General features: G+C 37.3%; 1 protein-coding gene across 1 annotated transcript in view; it reads right to left on the reverse strand.

Moving 5' to 3' along the window:
• Nucleotides 1-957: 957 nt before the first annotated feature.
• Nucleotides 958-25,780, reverse strand: part of LOC150079096 (gamma-soluble NSF attachment protein-like) — a 36,434-nt gene continuing 11,611 nt past the window's right edge. The window contains exons 2-3 of the mRNA XM_090382949.1: nucleotides 8,899-8,966; nucleotides 958-1,073 (exon numbers count right to left, since the gene is read on the reverse strand). Coding sequence (XP_090239075.1) covers nucleotides 958-1,073; nucleotides 8,899-8,966 — 184 coding nt within the window. The remainder of the gene's footprint in view (nucleotides 1,074-8,898; nucleotides 8,967-25,780) is intronic.

Consider the following 25,780-nt stretch of genomic DNA (forward strand, 5'->3'; position numbering starts at 1 on the left):
ATGTTCTTTAATCTGTATATTGATAGGAAATCAATATCAGCCAATGAACAGTGTCTTTTATAAAGTTTTTAAAATACTGTTGTCTACAGTTTTAGATAAAAGAGGATCTTGTGAACCAAAGATTTTAATAACTAAACAGGTCACTGCACATCTATTTTTGCACCTCTAAATATCCAAAGAATGGAATCGCCAGCGAAACAGTCTAACCTAATCCCCATCACACTTGTATGAGCTTAACTAAAAATAAAAATTACCAGCCATCAGAACCCACAAAGGCTCTGCAGAAGTTGAAATTAGTTGCGGAGAAAGCAGGGTGCTCTTTGGTGGATAGCCTCATACTGAGAATTTGATGACAGTATGAATCTCATAGCCATTAGAGGCAATCAGATTCCATAATCAATTCTGCTAAAAGTAACTAGCATAACTGTTATTACAAGTCTAAAGATTGCCCTTTTTTTATGTTTATCAGTAAAGATGAAAATTAAAAGAAGACAAAATGCCACCCATATGAAAAAAGACTGAAAATGTGCGCAATAGAAATTGATGACTAGGTACCTATGAGGCGATCGGAATTAAGAGAGGAGAGGTATAGATTGAACTGTAGGAAATTTTGTTTTAGCTTTGTTTTAAAAAGCAATTAATTATCAGAATAAGCTACCTCTGTGAATAGTTGAGGCTGACAGTTTGGGAAAATATAAAGGTCAGTGGATTGGGACTTACATGATGGAGCACAGTTCTATATTATTTTTTGGCTGTGCAGCAAAAAGCCTGAGATTCTTTACACTAGATGGCCAACAGTAAATTGCATGTTTGTATAAATTTTTGTAACTCCAAGCATGAAAGAAAAAAAAAAAAAAGTTCATCTTTGTCTCTGAAAATGTTATCTTAATTTTTACCACCATCATATCTTATTAATAACAGCAAATTAAAAAATATGTTACTCTTGAAAACCAATTTTTAGATATAAACAAATAATAAAATAGGATACGAATGATTCTTGCCATAACAATCAGCAGCCTTGAGAAAACAGTCTTTGCACTGGTCTAGTATCTTTGCTGTTCGAAAACATGTGGCTACAAAAGGAATACAGTTTAACTGTTTATATTAAAAAAAAAATTACAAAAACTCTAAAAATGTTTGATTTTCGCTTCATTTTTATTTAACTTAATATAATGATTCCATAATATAATCATCAATGAAATAAACATCACATGGTTATTTATGCAACATAATTGTACATATTCATAATAACTAAGGCAATTATTTTGCATGAAGCAATGGGAATGCGCTTAAGATTCACTATTGAACGGTCAGTGCTTTTGCACCATGTTTTGTTCGTAGTGACCTGTTCAAGTCGATAATTGGCATCGTTTTAATTCTATCTCATATTGTGAATCAACCTTCACAACTATTTGGCAATGTATCGCACTGCTTTGAATAAGTAACACTTCACCAGTGGAGAAGACCAATTCTTGGCGGATACCACCACCCAGACAGCTGACACCGTTTCGAAGCTTGTCGGCTTACTCATCGGTGGGCGAGCAAGTACGCTTCGACCAAGCTTCGAAACGGTACCGTCTGTCTGGGCAGTGGTATCCGCCAAGAATGCATAACATTGGTCTTCTCCACTGGTGAAGCGTTACTTATTCAAAGCAGTGCAATACCTCGGCAACTCGTTGTGAAGGTTGATTCGCAATATGAGATAGAATTAAAACAATGCCAAATATTGACTTGAATGGTTCACCACGAACAAAACATGGTGTAAAAGCACCGACCATTCAATAATGTTTACAATAACAAACTTTTATGAATTTGTAAGCATGTGGTGATCTATACTAAAAAATCGTTAAATTTGACTTTCACAATGATGAAGATTAAGCAATTATAAGTAGGAAGAAAAAAGATTTTCCAGAAAAAGAAAAAAAAAGATTTTTTTATTTTAAGTCCAACACCACACTAGAAATTAAATTTCATTAGCAAAATACATATTTTAATATAAAATACAGCCAAAGGACTGTTTAACAGTATAGTATGCTTTCAAACATTAACTTACCTAGGATTTCTCTTTGGACTGTCTGTTACATATCAAATGATTGTGATTACTTCATGAGAGATACCGTTACAGACTTTGAACCTCTTCAGAAATGTCATGTCAAAGTCCAAAACAACAGCACTGCTGTTCAGATTGATTTCGGTTGTCCAGAGCATGTCCAAGGTTAAATATTCTCTGAAACTTGGCATTGCAAGGGGAAATTATTAAAATGTCAAGGATAGATAGCTTGGGATAATTTTTTTATATTTCATATATCCCTGTGGACTAGTCAGTTCCCTAACCAAAGGCCACTGTACATTAATTCCTTTTTCATTCAAAATAGCATCTAGTAGATTCTGACAGTGAAACTGACAGAACTGATGATGCAAAACATCTATTTCTTTAACTTTAATTATCCCAAGATGTACTGGAAACTTGTACATAAAAAATATTTCAAATTTAAAAATGATTCACTGCCAATTAAGTGCTACTTTGGCATTTAAAGCATTTTTCAACAGGAACTTGTGCACCATTAACCCCAGGAGCTCACATCTGGTGAGTATGGGCTTGCAAAACACAGGGTCCTGAGCTGGATATCATCATTCTTCTCTTTCCTGGTGTCCTCTCTCTCTCTCTCTCTCTCTCTCTCTCTCTCAGGGTAACTCAGAAAAATTTTTTTTTTGGCTGGTGCAGTATAAGCCTCAGACTTCCTTGCACCATATGGTTAATAATAATAATAACAGTCACATGTAGCATTAGCATTAGTAGAGGCATATGATGCAAGAAAGCAAGCTTATTCAGCATCAGCCAAAAAAAAAAAAAACCCTCTCCCATTTCACCCCTCCGTTCGTTCGAAATACCTGTCCAGTTGAGCTTTAAATTTGTTTAGGCTATCAACTTCAACAAGTGATGGAAGTCGGTTCCACCAACCAACCACCCGCTGGCCAAAGGCAAATTTCCGCACATCTATCCGACATCCGTCCTTCCTCAATTTGAATTTATGCCCTCTGAGGTGATTATTCTGAGAAAGATGAAGAATCCCATTGGCATTGAGCATGCTCAAACCATTCAAAGCCTTATACACCTCTATCAGATCACCTCGCCGGTGCCTAGTCTCCAGACTCTGTAATTTGCAAAACTTAAGCCTTTCTTCGTAAGAGCAACCCTTTGTTCCATTTACTAATCTTGTTGCCCTTCTCTGTACCCGTTCCAGCAGCTCTACATCCTTCTTGAAATGAGGCCTCCAGACCTGTATACAGTACTCAAGATGTGGCCTAACCATTGCCTTATACAAGCGAATAATCACCTCCTTATCCCTGCTAGAAAAATTCCTGTATATCATTGACAAGACACCATGAGCTACTCTTGCAGCTCGTCTGCACTGCTCAGAGAACTTCATATCTGCCTGCACAATTACCCCCAGGTCCTTTTCATTCTCCACCACTGTCAGTGTAGTACCGCAGAGTTGATACATTGCTCTGGGGTTACTGTTACCCATATGTAGTACTTTACATTTGTCAATGTTAAACTTCATTTGCCACCTCTCAGCCCATCTGTTCAACCTTTCCAGATCCTGTTGCAGCAGCATAGCGTCAGTAGTGTCCTTAACGACCCTGCCAACCTTTGTATCATCTGCAAACTTAGACATTAAACTTGATATCCCATCATCAATATCATTCATAAACACCGAAAACAACAATGGACCCAACACTGAACCTTGAGGAACTCCACTAGCAAGGAACTCCACTATGTAGCAACAAGTACTTCCTAAAGGAAAATATGAATAAGTGAAAATATCCTTCTGGTTTAGTGTGCTAAGGTAATCAACTTCCAAAATGGAAGTGGAAAATTTAAAAACTGTTGGTATATAAATTTGCCCATAACATTCTTCAAATATCTAGGAGTAATTACCTCAGTACATGGATGTGAGCTACAGTGGATTGAAGAGCTATGTCTGGATTATTTTCACACATCTAAAAGAAACAAGAAACCACAATTGACAATCTTTACTCTTTGCTTTTGGTGCCATCCTGCACAATGCTGAAACTTCCACTGAAGCATATGGATATTACTCTGAAAACAAATTTAAAGCCAAACCAGGCTAGGCAGAAAATGCTCCAGTAGCACCCACTGTACAAATTTCCATTACAAAATCACGTGACTTGCATAACACTCAAAAACTGCCAAAACAGTTCATTCTAAACAAGTAGAACTGCTGTAATTGTAAATATATTCAACTGAATCCCATAACATATACTGATGAACTTATATGTTTATCAGTATATGTTATCAAAACTTCTTTTAGATCTGTATCAAACCATTCAATAACAAACATATCTGCAAGGTCTTCAAAAGAAGTTTTTTAATTTCATAGTCTGTAATGCTGTCAATATAATTCTGCAATGTTTCTGCTCTATATTTTTTTTTCTATTTTTTTTGCCAGATGGGGAGGTGTTATTCCACACTATTCTTTGTGACAGCAGTATAATTCATAAATAGTAATCAGCAGAACATTTTAACTGAGCTACTAGAAAGCAACAAAATGTTTAGAAAGCTGAAATAAAATAAAAAGATGTTTATTTTATTAAGACAGGAGAACAAGGTTGAGAGATGCTGAATCTAATGCTTAAAAATTTTATTCTCTTTCTACTTAAAAACAGAGAGAGAGAAAAAAACTGTGGAAATAGGGCAAATAAACAAATGAAGACAGAAGTAGAAATGTAGTAATACTAGTAGTAGTAATGGCAAATGATGCAAGAGAGCAAGCTGATGCTGTATAAGCTTGCTTTATAAAAAAAAAAAGGGGTGGGGGAACAGTTCACCCATTTGTACCCTCCAAGAATTTGTCTAGTTCTCCCTTTAGTTTATTCAACCTATCCACTTCCACAACAACAGATGGAAGCCTGTTCCAACAATCAACTGGCTGAAGGCAAACTTCCGCATATCTATCCAGCAACCATCCTTCCTCAATTTGAATTTATGTGCGTAGTCTCAGCAAGTGGAAGAATGCCATTAATATTCAGCTTAGTCAATCCATTCAAGGCTTTAAACACCTCAAGCAGACATCCTTCAGCTGCCTAGTCTTGAGAAGCTGCAATCTGCAGAACTGAAGCCTTTCTAGGTAAGAGCACCATTTTATTTCCTTCACCAGTCTGGTTGCCCATCTCTGCACCCATTCCAGCAGATTTACATCCTTTTATACAAAAGGGATAATTACTTCCTTATCCCTGCTAACAAAGTTTCTGTATATCATTGACAAAACCCTGTGGGATGCTGCGCCCATACCGCCATCTATAGTACTTTATGTATTTGTCTATATAAGCTGGTTAAACTTACATTGTGTCAGTGGTGTGGCTCTGCTTTGGAGTGCTAGTCTGTTCTATATTTTTATTTTTCGTTACATAAGGACCACCGTTATTCAAATCCTCTGCATTGGCGATTCGATCAGGGGATAGGATGGTGGATTGATCCTTCCATCGGTTTGCTGTTGCACCGATTTGTCTAACGATTGAAATGCAGCGATTCCCTGACCATTATTGGCCTTGTGGTCCTCTGTCGATATGGGGCATAATGATCAGTCTATTCTTGTTGATTTGGTTTTATTTTATTGTACAGGAAGGCCTCGCATAACGCGAGTTCGATTAACGCAAATTTCAGTTAACGCTATTTGAAAAATTATACCACTTTTCACTTTACACAATGCAAATTTCCAGTTAACGCGATTTTTTTTTTTTTATGCGATAGTTGAAAAAGATTTGAATCGCGCGTTAAGCTTACCGCGAGTAGTACGGTCAATAAACAAACGTTTGCCTGCTGCCCGACTCGGTGTGTTCCATCGGAAGAAGACGTGTTACTTGTTTGTCTCCTGCTAATAAAGTCAATGCACACTTGCATAAAAATTCAAATTTTTAAATGAGCCAGATGAAAATGTTACTGCGAAGGAGATAACGGTAAAAGAATTAGATGAAATATTTCGTATCGCATAGAACCGCAAACAAAAGGTTTGATGTTCTCTGCGATATTTATTTCGCCAGGCCCAGAGAAGATTGTTGTCGACTATCGGAAATTGACTGATGAAAAGAGAAAGTCAACAATGTTCAAATATTTCCGCAACAGTCATTTCTTCATTGTGTATTTTATGTTAGAGGTTCCCAAACTTTCTCGGTTTACGGCGCTCTTGGTGTCTCAGTAATTTTTTCAAGATGCACTCAGACCAAAAGAAATACCTAACAGTTCCGCTTAGTAGTTAGGTCCAAACAACTTAATAAGAAATGTTGAAACTGTGAACTACCTCGAGCTAGTAGTTCGCACGGTGTCCGACAGATGTCGAGTATTGCTGTGTTTCCCTCGAAAATTTAAAATATTTCGCAGCGTGCAGTTTTGGGAACCGCTGTTTTATGCAATAAACATTTAATTCCATAATTATTTTCATTATCTTTTACATTGTATACAGTTAAAAAGTTATTTAAAAGGTATTTTTAAAATTCTTTATGGCCATTCCAGAAGGTCAAGGATCAATTATAATTTTTCCTATTGGTTATTATATTTGATTAACGCATTTCCGTTTTGCGCGATGCGCTCGCGGGACAAGTTGATCGAGGCCCTCCTGTAGTTAATATAGTCTCTATTTGTGATATTTCACGCAATTTGGAACTGGCACCTTACAAGGGGGGGGCTCCGTTAAAGTAAATTTTTATGTAATTGGCACTAAAATTAAATGGATTTTTATGATTCTTAATTGGATTTTCTAAATTGTTTGGAAAGTTTCTGTTACCTTTTCTTCTCCCTGTTGATTTAATTATTATGTTTAATTTATTATTTTTGCTCAACAGTTTTGCCGTGCTACTGGCATCAGTTTTGATTTTATATTTAATATTAGTTATATATATATATACAGTGCTTTTTTTTTTGGACGGCACGCAATGGTACGGCGTAACGGCACCTTTATTAACAGTGATGTGTGACATTTGGATGCAATGCACTTCGAAATTTGTAATATTTTGTAAATTTTTTTCACACATTTACCTACTATTCAAATAAGCTTAAAATTATTTAACTAAATTTGCATCTTTTACTGTCCATTGTTAAGATATTTACTATATATAAAACTGTATAACCATTTTTATAATTCTAAATTACGCAGTCGGACCTCTGTTTGACGAAGTCCTTTTATAGTGAATTATTTTGAATTCCCCTTGGAAGTTACATTTAAAATAGTTTCCGCTGAGTGAAGAAAATTTTCATATAGCGAATGGACTAGGAGAGAATTAACTCGGTACGCACTGTTTGCATTTCTGGCCTTCAGGCAATTAGTGCTGCTGTGCCAATTAAGAGAGCTAATGGGATTACCATTCTACAATTTAGTGGTACCTGGTAAAACCTATCTGACCCATATACGGAGAAGTCGCGCTGGTCAAGAGTGAGCTTTTTGTTTGTTTGGATTTTTTTTTTTGGCGCATTAGCAACTAAGGCTATAATGCGCCAAGACTAGGTAGTATTTAAAAATTTAACCTCTCGGTGACCTAATTAGTTAGGCCACCGAAGAGTGAGCAGATCAAGGTGTGTTCCCAATGGGCTCTGGCCCACCTTCTACTGCAGTGGTGTCCAACATTTTCCCGTACAAGAGCCATATTCAAAAAATTTCAAAGTTAGATTTCTTTAGTGTGTTACATTTTCCATACTTGTTGCATGTAAAAGTAAAATTGAAAATATTCGAAACTTTTATTAAGTACAATACACAATTACATTTACTCAACAAAACATTTAATGAGAAAATTTTTTTGTTAATTAACAAAATTGAAAATGCTGTTTTAGTTCAATTTCTTCGTGGACCGTAGGTTGGACACCTCTGTGAATCAACTGTAAGCGCCCCGTTCGAGAATTAGAAAAGTGATTTTCTTTTACCCCGACAAATAATCATCTGTTATTTCGCAGAAGTGTTATTTTCCCTATCTCTGTTTACACGGTCACAGTACCTGAATAACACCGTCATTTTGGACAGTTTCAAAAAAAAAATAAAAGAAAAAAATTCAAATTTAAGAACTAGTCACAATACCGATGACGAAAGAAGGAAAACTAGGACAACAAAGGTGTTAATCCTTCTAAAAATTAATTGTTGGCATTTGGTGAAAATGAAGTTAGAAAATTGTCAATTAGATTACAGTTAAATGCAATTCGGGATACCTAATTGATAAGGTTTCGGAAGAATTGAAGCATTTGATGAATGCTCTGAGTAAGATACCAATTTCATCGAGTGAATGTGAACGAGGATTTTCACAAATGAATCTGATCGCCAGCCCAACCAGTGCTTCGTTGATGACAAAAACAGTTTCTTCACTACTGTTTCTTAAAACTGTGGACCCACTGCTGACCCGCTTTGATCCAGCAAAACATGACAATTCATGGCTGCTTTGGAATCATTCAGCAACCGACACACAAAGAGGAAGAAAAGAAGTCGGCATAGGGTGCCCGATGAGAACTTAATGAAAATTTGGAATATTCTACAAAAACTTTATTTTGAAATTATTTTTACTTATGTTATTATTTTTTACTTATTTTACTCACATTTTACTTATTTTTTTATATACTTGAATAATAAATTTATGCTTAATAAACTGGGTTAATATACTTAATTTGCTGTTCTTATTCTAAAAAGATTACTACTAAAGTAACAACATCGGGAAAAAATATTTTTAGAGTACTTTTCATGTGTGTGTGTGTGTGTGTGTGTGTGTGTGTGTGTGTGTGTGTGTGTGTGTGTGTGTCCCTAATGAAACAACCAGGGTGGAAAAAACTGTCATCAGAAGTTCCTTATAAAAAATACTTATGGTTTATAATAGAACAAACATTTTAAATTGGATAAGTACCTGCTTTTGAATACTCTGTAGCAGCTCCATCATAATCTGGCCTCCATTTAAGAAATGATGTCTTTAAACTAAAAAAAAAAAAAAAAAAAATGAAAAAAGGTATTATAGTATATCTAAAACTTACACATTGTATAATTTAAATAAACAAAAATTCTTGATAATAACACACGGTTTTATAATATTCATTAAAAAAATTGAAAGTTGAACATGACATAAGAATAGACAACAAAAAATCTCCTTAAAAAATATATGGCCAAATCAGAAAAAAGGAAAGCATAGTTACAGCAAAAATAAAACCAAAAAAATCTGAATATTAGTATTAGTGGCAAATGATACAAGAAAGCAAGCTTATAAAGCATCGGCAAAAACCAAAAAACAAAAAAAAAACACACACATGCACACTTCACTCATCCATACCCTCTAAGAATTTGAATAGTTGTTCCTTGAATTTATTCAAATCACCATCTTCCATGACAGGTAGAAATTTGTTCCAACACTCAACCACCTGCTAATTGAAGGCAAGCTTCCACTCATCTATCCTGTAACCATCCTTCCTCAACTTGAATTCATGCCCCATCATGTGTGCAGTCTCAGAAAGAGAAGAAAACCAACATTTAGCTTACTCAATCCATTCAAGGCCTCAATCAGATCATCCCACAGGTGCCTAGTCTGCAAGTGCTGAAATTTGCAAAACCGAAGCATTTGTTGGTAAGAGCATCCTTTTGTTCTTTTCATCAATCCGTTTGCCCTTTTCTTCACCTGTTCCAGCAGATCTAGATCTTTCCTAAAGTGAGGCCTTCAAAACTGTATATATACAGTACTCAAGGTGCAGCCTAACCATGGTCTTGTACAATGGGATAATCACCTCCTTATCCCTGCTAGCAAAGTTTCTGTATATCATTAACAAAACTCCATGAGATGTCCTGACAACTCATCTACACTAATCAGAAAATTTCATATCTGGCTGCATGATTACCCCCAGGTCATTTTCCACTTCCCTGAGTATAGTACCATACAGTCGGTATGTTAATCTGGGATCACTTCTATCAATATACAGTACCTTGCATTTGTCAATGTTAAACTTCAACTGCCATTCTCAGCACACTGGCCTACTTTTTTTAGATCTTGTTGCAGTAGCTCAACCTGATTACTGTCATTAATCATACTGCCAAATATTGCATCATCTGCAAACTTAGACATTAAGCCTGATATACCTCCATTAATAAATATTGAAAACAACAATGGGCCAAGCACCGACCATGGGGGGGGGGAATCCACTAATAACATTAGTCCAAGAAGAGAAGTGTCCATTGATAATAACTGTCTTCTTCCACTCAACAGTCCCTTTATCCACAGCAGTAATTTGCCCTTTAATGTCAACTTCCACTTACAGTCTGCCAAGCTTCACTTACTTTTTCTGACAGAATCACAATTATAGTCTGATTCAACCATTGCTCATCTTGGTCTTAATTATTTGCTGTATGATTCCATTCACTTCAAAGTTGGTACTTCTATAAATGTCTGCTCTGATATTCCGTGTCAAAGACAGTAATTTGGAATCTCCTCTTTTCAATCTTCTCTGGCTTAAAATCTTGCTACCACATTCTTGTCAAATCCATCTGTTGCCACTATCGCTCTTCCAACTACATTAATCACTCGGAACACTTTTGTTTCCTTTCTTTGAAACTTTATTTTCTCCAGTCCAACTTGGCTCCGTAGCCAGGTGGGAAGGAGCAGCAGTGCGTAGCACACGCTTCTTGATTAGACCGGGGTTCGAGCCCGTCACCACCAAATACGGAGGATGCGGAAAGGTCAGGGAATGACCACCGCATATCCCCGGAGCAATATGGCCTTAGTTGCTAATGCTCCTAGAAAAAAAAAAAAAAAAAACCAGTCCAACTTTCCTAACAGTGAGGTAATTATTTTTGGTGATTTTAATGTTAATACCTCTATCTGGCTTCGTTTTCTAATCACACAGACCCAACTGGGGTCTGTGTGAATTTTGCAATTAATAATGACCTCGCACAAATTGTTCATTTACTTTCCAGAATAACAAACAATCCTAACCACACAGCTAACACTACTTATCTTTTTCTCATGAAGAACCTTTCCAAGTACATGGTCGGGTGAGTGATCGTCTAAGCACCTCAGATCACAACTTGGTGATGGTCTCTTCTCCAATGGAGGCTTTCTCTCATGACCATTCCCAACCCCATGCTGTTTGACATTACAAGAAAGAAAAATGGGATGATCTGTGTGATTTCTATTTTTTGTTTCCTTGGTTGGATTATTGTTTGTTTCACTGGCACTATCAATGTTCGCTCAGATCATGTCAGAAATTATTCTTGGAGGGATGAAATCCTTTATTCCTTACTCCACCTTAAAATCTGATCCTTAATCTAAACCTTGGTTTTCCAATAAATGTGCTAAGGCTGTTCAAGATAAGAATGTTGCATATCAAAATTGGCTTGTATCCAAATCTCCAAGTTTATTTTCTGCCTGCCCACATCAAAACTTGTAGCAATTATTAAACAGTCCAAACTAGATTTCAAACAGGCTAAGAGCAGAAAACTTGCTTCTTATCCAAATGGTAGTCAAGCATTCTGGTCTCTAGCCAAACCTTTTTTTATTCACAACTTTTGCCCATCCCTGTTCCCACCTCTGTCAAGACTAGATGGTTCTACTGCCACTTCAGCCAAAGATAAAGCTGACCTGCTAGAATCCTACTTTTCTTCTAACTATTGTTTAGTTGGAGTGTACTGGGAATGGTAGGAGGTGGTAAACCACCTCCTACCATTCCCAGTACACTCCATTCAATGCCTCCTATGGTCTTCCGTCAAAAGGATGTCAGAAGAATTTGGAATAGTCTTGATGACAAGGAAGTGCCAGGTCCTGATGGAATTTCTTCACTTGTTTTCAAAACCTGTGTTCCTGATCTTACCTATTGTGTTGCCTTTGTATGTCCTGCTTGTATATTTGCTCATATCCAGCCAGTTCCTAAAAAAGGTGAGAAATCCCTTCTATCCAAATTTTTGTCCCACTGCACTTACACTCTTTCTAAAGTAACGGAGAACTCTAATTAACCACAAATTCCTAAACTATCTCGAAACCTTTCATCCGGCCAATGATCGCCAATATGGATTTCATCGTGTCGATCCACTGGTGATATACTAGCTTATGTTTTCCATCTATGTGAAAATTCAAAGGAAATGTCTGGTGAAACTCAAGCAGTTGCTCTTCACATCTCAAAGGCTTTTGATCATAGTTGGCATAAAGGTCTTCTAAACAAGCTTCCATCTTATGGTTTGCCAACTATTTTTTGTAATTGGGTATCCAGTTTTCTCTTTGACCACTCACTGCAGCAATGGTAGCTAGATCTCTGTATTCTAACTTCTCCACTAATGCTGGTGTTTCCCAAGGTTCAGTTCTTTCTTCCACTCTTTTCCTCTTGTATATGAATAACCTGCTACCACTGACTGGAAATTGTATCTAGTTTTTCTGATGATAGCACATTGCATTCCACCTTCCAGTTTGAGAAACTCCTTGCACAAACAGCAATTTTTTTTTTCTTTTTCTTTTGCCTGATGCTGTATAAGCTTGCTTTTTTGCAACATTTGCCACTACTAATGCTAACTTCTTGAATATCCCCTACCAATTCCTTAAATTGTTGACCTTCAGGTAATCCTCCAATGGGGCAAGGATACTTAGTTAATTTCAATCCTTCTAAAAACTCAGTCCTGCTTTTATCTTGCCAAAATGATTCTTCTGCTCCTACGTTTATATTCAATGACATCAATGACACTCAAGATTTCTAGGCAAGGTCACATATCTCTATTATGGATTACCCTGATTTCTAATCTCTCTCTCTCTCTCTCTCTCTCTCTTGGCAGACCATATCACAAATATTGCTTCTTCTGCATCGCAAAAACTGGGTTGTCTTTTTTTTCTGTGTTACTTTTCTTCTAAACAGCTACTCACTCTGTACAAATTTCAAATTCGCCAAGCATGGAATATTGTTCCCACAACTGGGGCAGTGTCCCCATAACCTCTCTCAGGCTTCTAGATGCTGTTCAAAAGAGGGCAGTCAGGTTAATTAATAACCTATCTCTTACAAGATATGTCCACTCTGCCTCACAGATGCTCTGTTTCTGTTGCCTGCCTTTTCTTTATATGCTTCCATTGGAAATCTTCTTGTGAATTGGCTTCTGTAATTCCCCCTCTTCCTTCTAAAGCAGTCCGAACATGTGCTGCAACCAGTGAACATCCTTCTACTGTCCAACTTTTATTCTCGACATCCTGCCCTTCAAATTACCTTCAACCTAAACACAGTACCAATACTTTTAATACATGGGTTTTCAGTCAAAAAAAAAAAAAAAAAAAAAAACCCCTCTGGCCCAAGGAAAATTTCCACACATTCATCCTTCGTCAATTTGAATTTATGCCCCTTCATGTGCATAGTCTGAGCAAGAAGAATTCCATCAGCACCTCCTATTGGCCTCCATAGCCGAGTGTTCAGGAGTACAGTAGCACATGCTTTTTGTGTAGACAGGGATTCAAGCCCCTGACTGCTAAATATGGTCAATCTGCCAACCAGCAGTGGACCAGCAAGGGAGATTATCGTCCATTTCCCTCAACATGAATTGTTGAGGAGGCTTCCATCCCGCAATGGATTAATAATGGCTGCAGTTCACCTTTTTTTTTTTTTTTTTTTTCATCACTGTTAGCAAAATTCTTGTATATCATACGCAAAATCCTAGGAGCTGTCCTGGCAGCCTGTCTGCACTGGTCTGAGAACTTCATATGTGACTGCACAATAACCCCCCCCCCCCAAGATTTTTTTCACTTTCCACTACCCCGAGTGTAGTACCATACATTTGATATGTAAATCTGTGATTACTGCTACCCATAAGCAGTATCTTGCATTTGTCAATATTAAACTTTAACTGTCATTTCTTGCCCATCTGGCTAATTTTTTTTTTATCTTGTTGCAGTGGCTCACCTTCATTACTTTCATACCACTCTTTGCAAACATATATATTAAGCCTAATATACTTTCATCAATATCATTAATAAACATGGAAAACAACAATAGGCCCAGCACCAAACACTGGGGTAATCCACTAATAACAGCAGTCCACAAAGAGCAGTTTCCATTAATAACCACTCTGCCTTCTTCCAATCAACAACCCTTTCATCCAGAGGAGTAACTTGCGCTTAATGCCACCCCTCCAATTCCTACACTAAGCTTTTATGTGCAGCAATATCAAAAGCTTACCCGAAACACAAGTATAGGGTATCAAAACTATTTTCTGCATCCAGTTCGTTTGTTACTGCATCACAGTATCTAATCAGACTGATCTGACAAGATCACTGCTTAACAAATCCATTCTGTGACCACAGTATAATTGCATTCCTGTCTAGATACTACTGCATTACTTCTTTAACCAGAGACCCCATTATTTTCCCTGGAATAGAAGTTAACCTAACAGGTTTTTAATTACTCATGTCACCTTTTGTGAATCGAGGATACATTTACACATCTCCAATCCATAGGGACCTCCTCTGAATCCAAAGATGCTCTTATAATTATGGCTAAGGGTTTCCTTACCTCCCTTAATATAGTTGGATAGAACCCACTCATCCCAGGCACATTTTTTATGTGTTAAACTTCAACAATTTCTCTTCCACTTTCCTCTCAGTTATCACAATTATTTCACTCCCTGTAAGATTCTGATGAACTTTTCCCACCCTAAAAATTCCTCATTCATGAATGTAGATGCAAAATACCTAATCGGTTTGTCAGCAACCTGAGCAGGACCATCAACATTAAAAATATTAACATCGAGTGAACCAATGTGAATCAACCACTTCCTTCAACTGTTTATATAAACAAGTCTTTGCTGCATTTCTTAGTATTCTTTGCCAGAGATGTCTTGTAATCTGCCTTAGCTTGCTTATCCTCCTTTGTGACTTGATTACAGGTTTCAACCTGTAATCAAATCACAAAGTTACAATTTAGCTTATTTAAAGTACATTTAGTTACAATATGGCACATTGACACTGGATGTGGTAAACAACTTTTTTGCTAGTGATGCTCCTGGCAGTTGTTATTATAATGTTATTTGTAATATGTTAATTCATTGATGTGTTCTCCATATTTAGCATTAAATCATAAATTTAATGTTAAAAATGGATTTAATGCCAAATACCGATTACAGATGCATGTTTACAGATGCCGTGCAGGTGCACACACATTCAGGTGTGTGTACGTGCATGGCAGTTAGTTGTTGTGTAATTGTCATGTAACTTAAATGAGTTAGGTTATGCAGCCAGTTGGGAGGGATTCTGGATAACTGCCTTTTCCGAGGGTGCTGAAGATTTACCTCGTCGGAAAAGAAAGCTAGTCATGAGAAGTGGTCCAATTGATAAACCCTTTATCCTGAATTTTTAGCCCTGATAAGGGCTGGTGAATAAGTAGAGAAATTAAAAAGGATAATGATCTGACTTCCTTTAAAAAATCTCAAAGGAGAATTCCCATGAAGGAGTCTGCACCATTCTTCACCCATATAACCTGACCATAAGCGCAGTCAAGGGCTGTGCTGCATTTTCAGCAATTTTAATTTTGTGGTTCCCCACTTTCGTTCCATGGCTGGCCTATGGAAATCTATGAGGAGATCAATGGAATTCAAACTGTGATTCACAGTTTTGTGACTGTACTGTCCCCAGGAAGGAATAGTCGTGTAAGGCTGCCATTCATCTGGCCAGATTTCTGTTCTTGGGGCTATATGTTGTTGCATCAAGTCTGCTGACGAGGCTAGTGAGAGTCAGAAGTGTTCAAAGCCGCTAAGTGGATTTTCTTATTTATTGATTTGAAATTATTGTTTTTCTAAAACTTTTGATTTAAATTTAGTTGTATAGCATTATTTTATGAATTTCTGATTAATCTGGTGTATTTATTCTTTACTTGGCCTTGTAATTGCATAAAAGTATCAGTAAGGGTATCAAATCCACGTGTTACAAGTTGCAGCTCCACTGAACGAGTTTTTTAGCCATATTTAGCCGCTTTATTGACCAATTGTTACATCAAATTATTTTCTATAAGTAGCTTATAGACCTAATTAGGATCCCTAGTTTATTATGAATTGAGACAGCGAGATTTGGAAGTTAATTATTACTTAAGTGTCCGTACATTTACTGTTCGTAACTTGTCGCCATTGTTATATGACACAACGTTATATCCCGAACTAGATAGCGTAAGCTTAGTATAGTACAGTATATAATATAATATTGTCAATTAATCAGTAAAATCTATTAATTTTGTTAAACTTTGTTGTCAATTAAACTGTACTTTTTAAACTAAATACATATAACGACTTAGATTACAAACGTAACATAATTAATTAATACATAACTTGATACGGAAGTTATATAAACGGAACTAGTAGATAATACTCGATACTGAAAAATATATACTGTATAGCGTTATAACTGTGTTGGAATACAAGTTTAGGGGTTTTAATTTTGTACTGAAATTGAAATTAAATCAAAATCATGACTCAGACCAGAGCAGCAAAGCAAAAGGCTCAAGCTAATGGGAGTGCTGTGGCTCAGTGGAGAACTGAGGGGGGCAGTTGCCCTCTGAATCACAGCCTTTTAAAATGCACTGCTTGCATGATGTTTGTGGAGCAATCAGGTACGGGACATGATATTGCCATTGGGGATGTCTTTGTGTGTGCACGATGCAAGAAGTGTAACGAAATCAGGCAACAACTCAGCATTGTTATGGGCCTATATGAGAGCTTGAAGGACAGGGTGGATGCCCTCGAAGGATCAAAACTGAGGGGCCCATCAAGCTCTCAGCTGGCCACATCAACACCAGAGCTTGCACTTTGTCATCACGCAACACAGCGGCAACCCCCAAGGCAGAATGTGCTGGTCCCAAACGAACTAGTAGTTGTTGGTGAACTAGTAGTTGACAGGGAAACGGGAAACATGCTTTGTAAAAAGGATAGGTGGAACAGGACCAGGGTATGTCTGCCAGGGGCAAAGGTTGATGACATTGTAGAGCGGATATCATCTTTTAAGGGCACAAAAGGTGATATAGTTGTACACATTGGCACTAATCATATTAAGAGTAGGAGACCGGCAGAATTACTTAACAAGTACAGGTTACTGTTGAAAAAAAGCTGTGAGTTAGGGTTGAATTTTAAAGTGTCTGCAATTCTGTCCAGACATGATAGGAGGGAGTATATGATGAGAGCCTTGTCGATTAATTCGGCCCTGGAAAGATTGTGAAAGGCTCAAGGGGTAGAATTTTTTTCAGCCTGGTCTGTACTTGTTAACAGGAGAGATTGCTTCTACAGGGATGGGATACACTTAAATAGAAAAGATGCAAGAATATTTGCTGATGCTACCGAGGCAGTGTTAGGTGGGTCGGAAAACTGCTAGCTTGGGGGGGGGGATACAAGGAATAATAGATTAACAGTAGCCACTGGTAGAGGTGAAAGTGATTCTTGCACTGCTTCTATTGGAATGAGCAGCAGCCTGGAAAACAGAATGCAGGATATTTCAGAGACTGGTGGGAGTCATTGTGGTACAAGTAAACACATGGGTTGTGTTAGGGTAGTTAAGAATAGGAACAGGTGCATGTATACTTGCACTTACACCAATGCTGGAAGATTGGTAAATAAATTTGATGAATTTGAGGTACAGTAAACCCCCGCTATTCGCGGGGGTTACGTTCCTGAGAAATGTCGCGAATACTGAGTTATGGCTCCCATAGTAATAAAGGGATTCCGTTCCAAATTATGAAATATATAAGAAAAACTAGTCTAAAATTTTGTCTATGTACGTACCTTCGTAATATGACTATGTATATAGACAGTACTAGTGAAATACAAGCATATGGCATCGAAATGAAAATAAGAAACAATTTAACATTAAATGTAATATTTATTAGAAATTTCAAACAAATCTTTCAAACCAGTGCCTTTGCTAGCAAAAAAAACTTATCCCGCCAGTGCTATCACCAGTTTCGCTAAACTGTTTTGCCTTTTCACGAATGATGAGTGAATTTAACGGAATTTTATTTTGAGTTCGGTCTTCTATCCACAGATTTAAAGCTTTTTCCATCTTTTCTAATTTAACATCACGAGTTACAGAGCAAATTTTTGAATCAATTAGCGCGTTTTCACGGACACTACGGCGCATTTTTTCTTCCGATTTTTTGATTGACTGTACCGTTGACTCATTGATTTTATAATGTTTTGCCACTGAGGAGACACTTTCACCATTAGAAATTTTATCTAATAACTCAATTTTATTCGCTAATGTCATCACCTTCTTTGATATTTTCACATTTCTCTTGTTATTTTATTCGTAGCCATGTTTTTGTAGGGGTTAGAAAGAACTTGTCCACAATAAAGTTACTTTCTTCCGTTAACACACTCGAAAAAGTCTGTTTTACACTGCAAAGCGGTAGATTTATCATTTTTGTAAGCATATCAATTTATAAATTGATAAAATTTATTCAATTTATAAGCATATAAATTAAAAGCAAACGACGAAACCTTCCATGACAAGCGCATAACACATACTGAACAAGGATTAGCGAGAAACATCCACGCTCGCGATTTTGTCACCCCTCTCCCCCCACCCACTGAGCGCTGTTTTGACCGGGAAAGATGATTTTAGCCACGCCCATGTTTTTTTTTATGGCGGAAAATATTCACGGCGCTTTAAAATTCACATTTTTTTAAGTTTCATTTTATATTAAATTGGCGATCGCGAAACCGCGAATACAGATACCGCGAATAGCGGGGGCTTACTGTATTGCTCAAAACATCAAAGGCAGATATTGTTGGGATATCAGAGACGTGGTGTCACACAGATATAAGAAATGCAGAACTGGAATTTGGGGAGTACAATGTGTACAGGCAGGATTTGGAAGGGAGGAGGGGTTATGCTATTAGTTAAGAAACAAAATCCAAGCAAGTGAAGCCAGTTGACATCGCTGGACAGTGAGTGTCGAGTCAGTTTGGTGTGACATAAGCATTGGGAGATCAAAATTGAGAGTTGGAGTGTGCTATAGGCCTAATGACTCTGATGAGTATAATAAGAAACTGTACAGGGAAATAGAGTGGACCAGTAAATCAGAGAGATAATGGGGGATTTTAATTTCCCAGATATTGACTGGAATTTGTGGGTTGGTCACTCACACACTAGCAAGGCTTTTGTGGATTTATTGGATGACTGTTTTCTACATCAGCATGTTCGGGAGGCAAATAGAGGGAGTAATACTCTTGATCTGATTATCAGTAGTGATTCTTCATGCATTAAGAAACTGCAGATAAAGGAACCATTAGGTGACAGTGATCACAGTGTGCTGAAGTGGAATTTACTCAAAGAGGTAACTACCATCAGGGAAAAAGGGAAGGATTTTTGCTTTCATAAAGGCGACTACACTCAGTCCTCGTATAGCACGATAGTTGTGTTCCTAGAAACCCTCGTGCAATATAAACAACAGGCCCTATCGGAAAAATAGGGTTAGGTGCCGACCACCCAAGATTGAACACACATTTGTAACGAAAACATTACCAAACACAATAAATAATCATAATAAAATACTTTTGTATTTTATTACAACTATTACGTAATAAAATATTGCTAATGCTTTTGCTTCTATTTAAGCAAACTTGTTTTTTGTTTGATTTTCTACCGAAACAGATGACAGCTATTCCATCTCTTCCAATTCTTTGTGTCTAATGGATTTTAATTACACTTTGAGTTGTTCCTGCTATTAAAGTTGTTTTTGTTTTCTCTGCATTTTGTGTAATTCTCGCTGTTGGCTCATTTAGGTCTGTAGCACGTGCAATATCACATGGTCCTTCATATTGCTCAAAGCATTTCACAATTTCATATTTTTTCTCTATCAACAGAGGCGGACTGGCCATAAGCCTTACCGGGGAAACCCCGGTGGGCCGGAGGCTGGTGTGATTTTGGCCATAAATTTTCCCGGGTAAGAATTTTTGACCCAGTCCGCCTCTGTTTATCGATATCGCTTTTCCTTTTCTCTTTGAATCTGCAGTGTCTTCACCAGGACGCTTCCTTTTCACAGCTTTTAAGTATTTTACTCATTTTTAGGGGATAAAGCACAATTACAAAATGAGGAGGCACGCTTGATGCATATAAACAAAGCTGCGCGTGCGTGTAGCAACTGAATAAACAACACCATAAAGGCAGAGATACACTATTAACACCTCACATTTTACTAAAGCACATTTCTAGGAGTTACTACCATAAAACAATAAAAACAATTTCTAGTTGCATTTCTGCTAGTGGAATCTGTTATAAACTGGTAGTAAAAAAATTACAGAGTCTGGAGACTAGGCACCGGCGAGGTGATCTGATAGAGGTGTATAAGGCTTTGAATGGTTTGAGCATGCTCAATGCCAATGGGATTCTTCCTCTGGCACAGAATAATCACCTGAGAGGGCATAAATTCAGATTGAGGAAAGACAGATGTAGGATAGATGTGCGGAAATTTGCCTTTAGCCAGTGGGTAGTTGGTTGATGGAACAGACTTCCACCCCTTGTTGTGGAAGTTGATAGCCTAAATAAATTTTTTAAGGCACAGCTGGACAGGTATTTCGAACGGAGGGGTGAAATGGAAGTGTGTGGGTTTTTTTTTTTTTTTTTTTTTTGGCTGATGCTGCATAAGCTTGCTTTCTTGAATCATATGCCTCTACTAATGCTAATGCATCAGTGGGTGAAGGGAGCCATGATGCTCTGGATGGAGACTGTAGCCAGTCCTTGGGTATTTGGAATAATTTGGTACTGCAATAGAATGCCAAATGTTCTAAGTTGCTGTGGAGAACTGAGAACATTTGGCATTCTATTGCAGTACTAAATTATTCCAAATATCCAAGGACCGATTACAGTCTTTCCATAGTTTCGGTGAGTAGGTCCCACCTTTTTGCCACCCATCATATGACCGCGGTTATATTTGCGGCATCCTCGTATATAACATTCGTCAATTTGAACAATTTCACCATGTCCTACCATCATGCCAGGCTATTTTAAGCTGCAAAGCAAAACGTCACATAGTTATACCAATCGACCAATGTGATGTTATTGGATCCTAGAAGGTCATGTAACACATCCTTAGTCATAGTAAGAATCATCTTTTTGGACTAACCAAATTATATTCTATATGGTAGTCTTCATTGTGGCCAGTCTAGCCTATCAAAATTACACATCTAACTTTAGGATTAGCATTAGTAGAGGCATACGATGCAAGAAAGCAAGCTTATGCAGCATCAGCCAAAAAAATCCCCCCCCCCATTCAATCTAAATGCCTGTCCAGCTCAGCCTTAAATTTATTTAGGCTATTAGATTCCACAACAAAAGATGGAAGCCTGTTCCACCAATCAACTACCCACTGGCTAAAGGCAAATTTCCGCACATCTATTCTACAACTTTCTTTCCTCAATTTGAAACTGTGCCCCCTCAGGTCCTTAGTTTGAGCAAGAGGAAGAATTTCATCAGCATTCAGCTTGCTCAACCCATTCAAGGCCTTATACACCTCAATCAGAATACCTCGGAGGTGCCTACTCTCCAGGCACTGCAATTTGCAGAACTTAAGCCTTTCTTGGTAAGAGCACCCCTTTGTTACCCTCACCAATCTTGTTGCCCTTCTTTGTACTTGTTCTAGCAACTCTACATCCTTCGTAAAATGAGACCTCCAGACTTGTACACAGTACTCTAGGTGTGGCCTGACTAATGCCGTGTATAACGGGATAATCACCCCACTGTTCCTGCTAGCAAAATTCCTATATATTAACAAGACTCCATGACCTGCCCTGGCAGCCCGTTTGCACTGCTCAGCGAACTTCATATTTGACTGCACAATTATCCCCAGGTCTTTTTCACTTTCCATTTCCCTGAGTGTAGTACCACACAGTTGGTAAGTTTCTCTTCAGTTATTGCAACTCATATACAGTACTTTGAATTTGTCAATGTTAAACTTTTCCCAACTTATCTAGATCCAGTTGGAGTAGCATACTGTCTTTACTGTCGTTAACAACCCTCCCAACCTTTGTATCATCTGCAAACTTGGACATTAAACCTGATATACCATCATCAATATCATTGATAAATACTAAAAACAACAATGGGCCCAACACCGAACCCCTGGGGAACTCCACTAATAACATTTGTGCACAAAGAGCAGTGTCCATTGATTACCACTCTCTGTAGTCTCCCACTCAACCATCGCTTTATTCATTGTAGCAACTTACCCTTAATGCCAAACCTCTCCCATTTGTACAGCAGTTGTCCATGTGCAACACTATCAAAAGCTTTCCTGAAATCCAAGTATAAGATATCAAAATTATTTTTGGCATTCAGTTCCTTTGTGACCACATCGTAGTATCCAATCAAATTGGTCAGACAAGACCCCTCCCCTTTAACAAACCCATGCTGTGTCTTAACTATTACTGCAGTCTTGTCTAGATGATCCTGCAATGCTTCTTTAACCAGTGATTACATTATTTTCCCCGGAACACAAGTTAAACTAACAGGTCTGTAATTACTTGTGTCATCTTTTGTATGCAAAGTTACAATTTGGCTTATTTAAAGTACATTTAGTTACAGTATAGCATGTTGACACTGGATGTGGTAGACAACTTTTTTGCTAGTGATGCTCCTGGCAGTTGATGTGTTATTATAATGTTATTTGTAATATGTTAATTCATTGATGTGTTCTCGTTTGTGAATTGGTGATACATTTGCACACCTCCAGTCCATGGGGACCTCCCCTGAGTCCAAGGAAGCTCTCATAATTAACAACCCTAAGGCTAAGGGTTTGCTTACTTCCTTTGCTGCCTGCTTTAACTTAAATGAGATCCTGTTCCCTTTTTAATGCTGTAATTCTTTTTTTACAGCATTAAAAAGGGTTGATGCAATGGAGCAATGAATAACTGAGCATTTCCTTCCTATGTCCGATACATTCATTGTCCTCAAGTGTCCATTTAAATTTAAAGAAAAATCATAAGCCATACTGATATTAGAAAAAATGGCGACCAACCCTCCCTGCTGGTAAAAGTGGAAGTCACAATACTTTGAAGAACAAATCTTACTGATTCCCAGCATATTCATATCTCTACTAAAAGACATGCAGAACAAGAAATCTAAATCAAAGATGAAATAATCAACGAGCACAAATATAAATAAGACCATAATAGACAATCATTGATTAAGTTATTACAACTCTATTAATTAACATAATTAAAAAGAACATCTAGTTCTTTTTAATTATGTTAATATTATAATAAAGTACGAGTTTAACACAACAGAAATCTTGTTGATTACATTAGTACCAACTCTAATTATGTTTACTTACGATTATCAATTCTCAAGTAAAAAAACACAAACAGCAAATCTCGTTGATTACATTACTAAAACAACTCTCGTTCTTGTTGATTATATTAGCATTAGTTGAGGCATAGGATGCAAAAAAGCAAGCTTATACAGCATCAGCCAAAAAATAAATAAAATAAAATAACCTTCCCATTTTGCCATCTGGTTACTCCAAATGTTTGTCTTGTTCAGTCTTAAATTTATTTAAGCTATCAACTTCCACAACAACAGATGGAAGTCTGTTCCAGCAATCAACTACCCGCTGGCTAAAGGCAAATTTTCGCACATCTATTCTACAACCGTCTTCCTCAATTTGAACTATGCCCCCCCCCCAGGTTCTTACTCTGAGCAAGCGGAGGTATCCTGTCAGCATTTAGCCTGCTCAAACCATTCAAGGCCTTATACACCTCAATCAGATCACCTCGCAAGTGCCTAGGCTCCAGATGCTGCAACTTGCAGAACTTAAGCCTTTCTTTGTAAGTGCACACCCCTTTGTTCCTCTCGCCAATCTTGTTTCCCTTCTCTGTACTCGTTCTAGCAACTCTACATCCTTCCTAAAATGAGTCCTCCAGATCTATACACAGTATTCAAGGTGTGGCCTGACCATTACCTTATACAAAGGGATAATCACCTCCTTGTCTCTGCTAGCAAAATTCCTATACATCATTGACAAAACTCCATGACTTGCTCTGGCAGCCCGTCTGCACTGCTCAGAGAACTTCATAACTAATTGCACAATTACCTCCCTGAGTGTAGTACCACACAGTTGGTATGTTTCCCTTGGGTTACTGCTACCCATATGTAGTGCTTTGCATTTGTCAATGTTAAACTTCAGTTGCCACTTCTCAGCCCATCTGCCTAACTTTTCTAGATCCTGCTGCAGTAGCATACTGTCTTTAGTGTCATTAACAACCCAGCCAACCTTTTTATCATCTGCAAACTTGGACTTTAAGCCTGATATACCTTCATCGATATCACTGATAAATACACAAAACAACAGTGAGCCTAGCACCGAAGCCTGGGATACTCCACTAGTAACATTAATCCACGCAGAGCAGTGTCCATTTATTATCACTCTCTGCCATCTCCCACTCAACCATCTCTTTATCCATTGCAGCGACTTGCCCTTAATGCCATACCACTCCAATTTGTACAGCAGTCTTCTATGTGCAACAGTATCAAAAGCTTTCCTGAAATCCAAGTATATGTTATCAAAATTATTTTTTGCATCCAGTTCCTTTGCGATCATATCGTAGTATCGAATCACATTGGTCAGACAAGACTTCTCCTTTACAAACCCATGCTGTGTCTGAACTATTACTGCAGTCTTGTCTAGGTAATCCTGTATCACTTCTTTAGCCAGTGACTCCATTATTTTCCCTCGAACAGAAGTTGAACTAACAGGCATATAATTATTTGTGTCACCCTTTGAACCCTCTTTGTGAACTAGGAATACATTTGCACATCTCCAGTCCATGGGGACTGGAGATGTGCAATATAATAAAGTAATAAAATATAATAAAGTATGAGTCTAACACAACACACATCTTGTTAATTACATTAGTACAACTCTCATTAATTATGTTTATTTACGATTATCAATTCTCAAGTAAAAAAAAACACAAACAGCAAATCTCATTGATTGCATTACTAAAACTACTCTTGTTCTTGTTAATTACATTAACCTATGATTCTCCAATGAAAAACATGGAATGAAACAACAACCACCACATCAACCACCAGGGAGCCATGTGTCAGAGGAGTTGTCTGCTACATCTAGCATCGATATGCTATACTGTAACTATATTTTTGATGAAATGTACTAACGAAAGTTCAAATTACCAAGAGTATCTCCTTTCGGAAAAAAGCAAGTTCTCTTTAGAATATTTTAATTTATTGTCTGAATAAAGTCTTTTCTTTTCTTTCTGAAACCATTTCATGTTTTGGGTGAGTAAACAAGCAGTTTTTTCATAATTTTATTGCAGTTGTATACAATGCAAAGTTTCCATTAAGTTAATCCATTGATTTCCAAACATTTTTGACACGCTGTGCACTGAAAATAAGTTGACACTCAAAATTCTTTTATTAATTAATTTACAGTTTACATTATCTTTAAGTTAGCTGTAAATGCAATGGTATACAAATTCATTTGCTTTGTGCCAAAAACAAAAAATTTAAGAGAAAGGGAAAATGTGATACAAGCACAAGGCTAACCAAGCCATCTGAAATCAACTATGTAATTAGCTTTCACAGGAAGAGAATATGTGCAGAGCATGCCAGCCATTTAATATGAAGCATGCTAAAAAATAAATGTCAAATTATTTATAAATTACTCAATATACAGTGAAACAAAATCAGAATGGAAAGAATACTGATATGATGCAACATTTGGGGAAGATCTGGGTTGGTTAGCAGAGTGAGTTTTTCTAAGCAATTTATAGTAGGGGGCTGGGGTTGACTAATT

The sequence above is a fragment of the Mastigoproctus giganteus genome, chromosome 10 (genome assembly GCF_048544385.1).
Source record: "Mastigoproctus giganteus isolate SK-2022 chromosome 10, ASM4854438v1, whole genome shotgun sequence".
In the NCBI taxonomy this organism is placed as follows: domain Eukaryota; kingdom Metazoa; phylum Arthropoda; class Arachnida; order Uropygi; family Thelyphonidae; genus Mastigoproctus; species Mastigoproctus giganteus.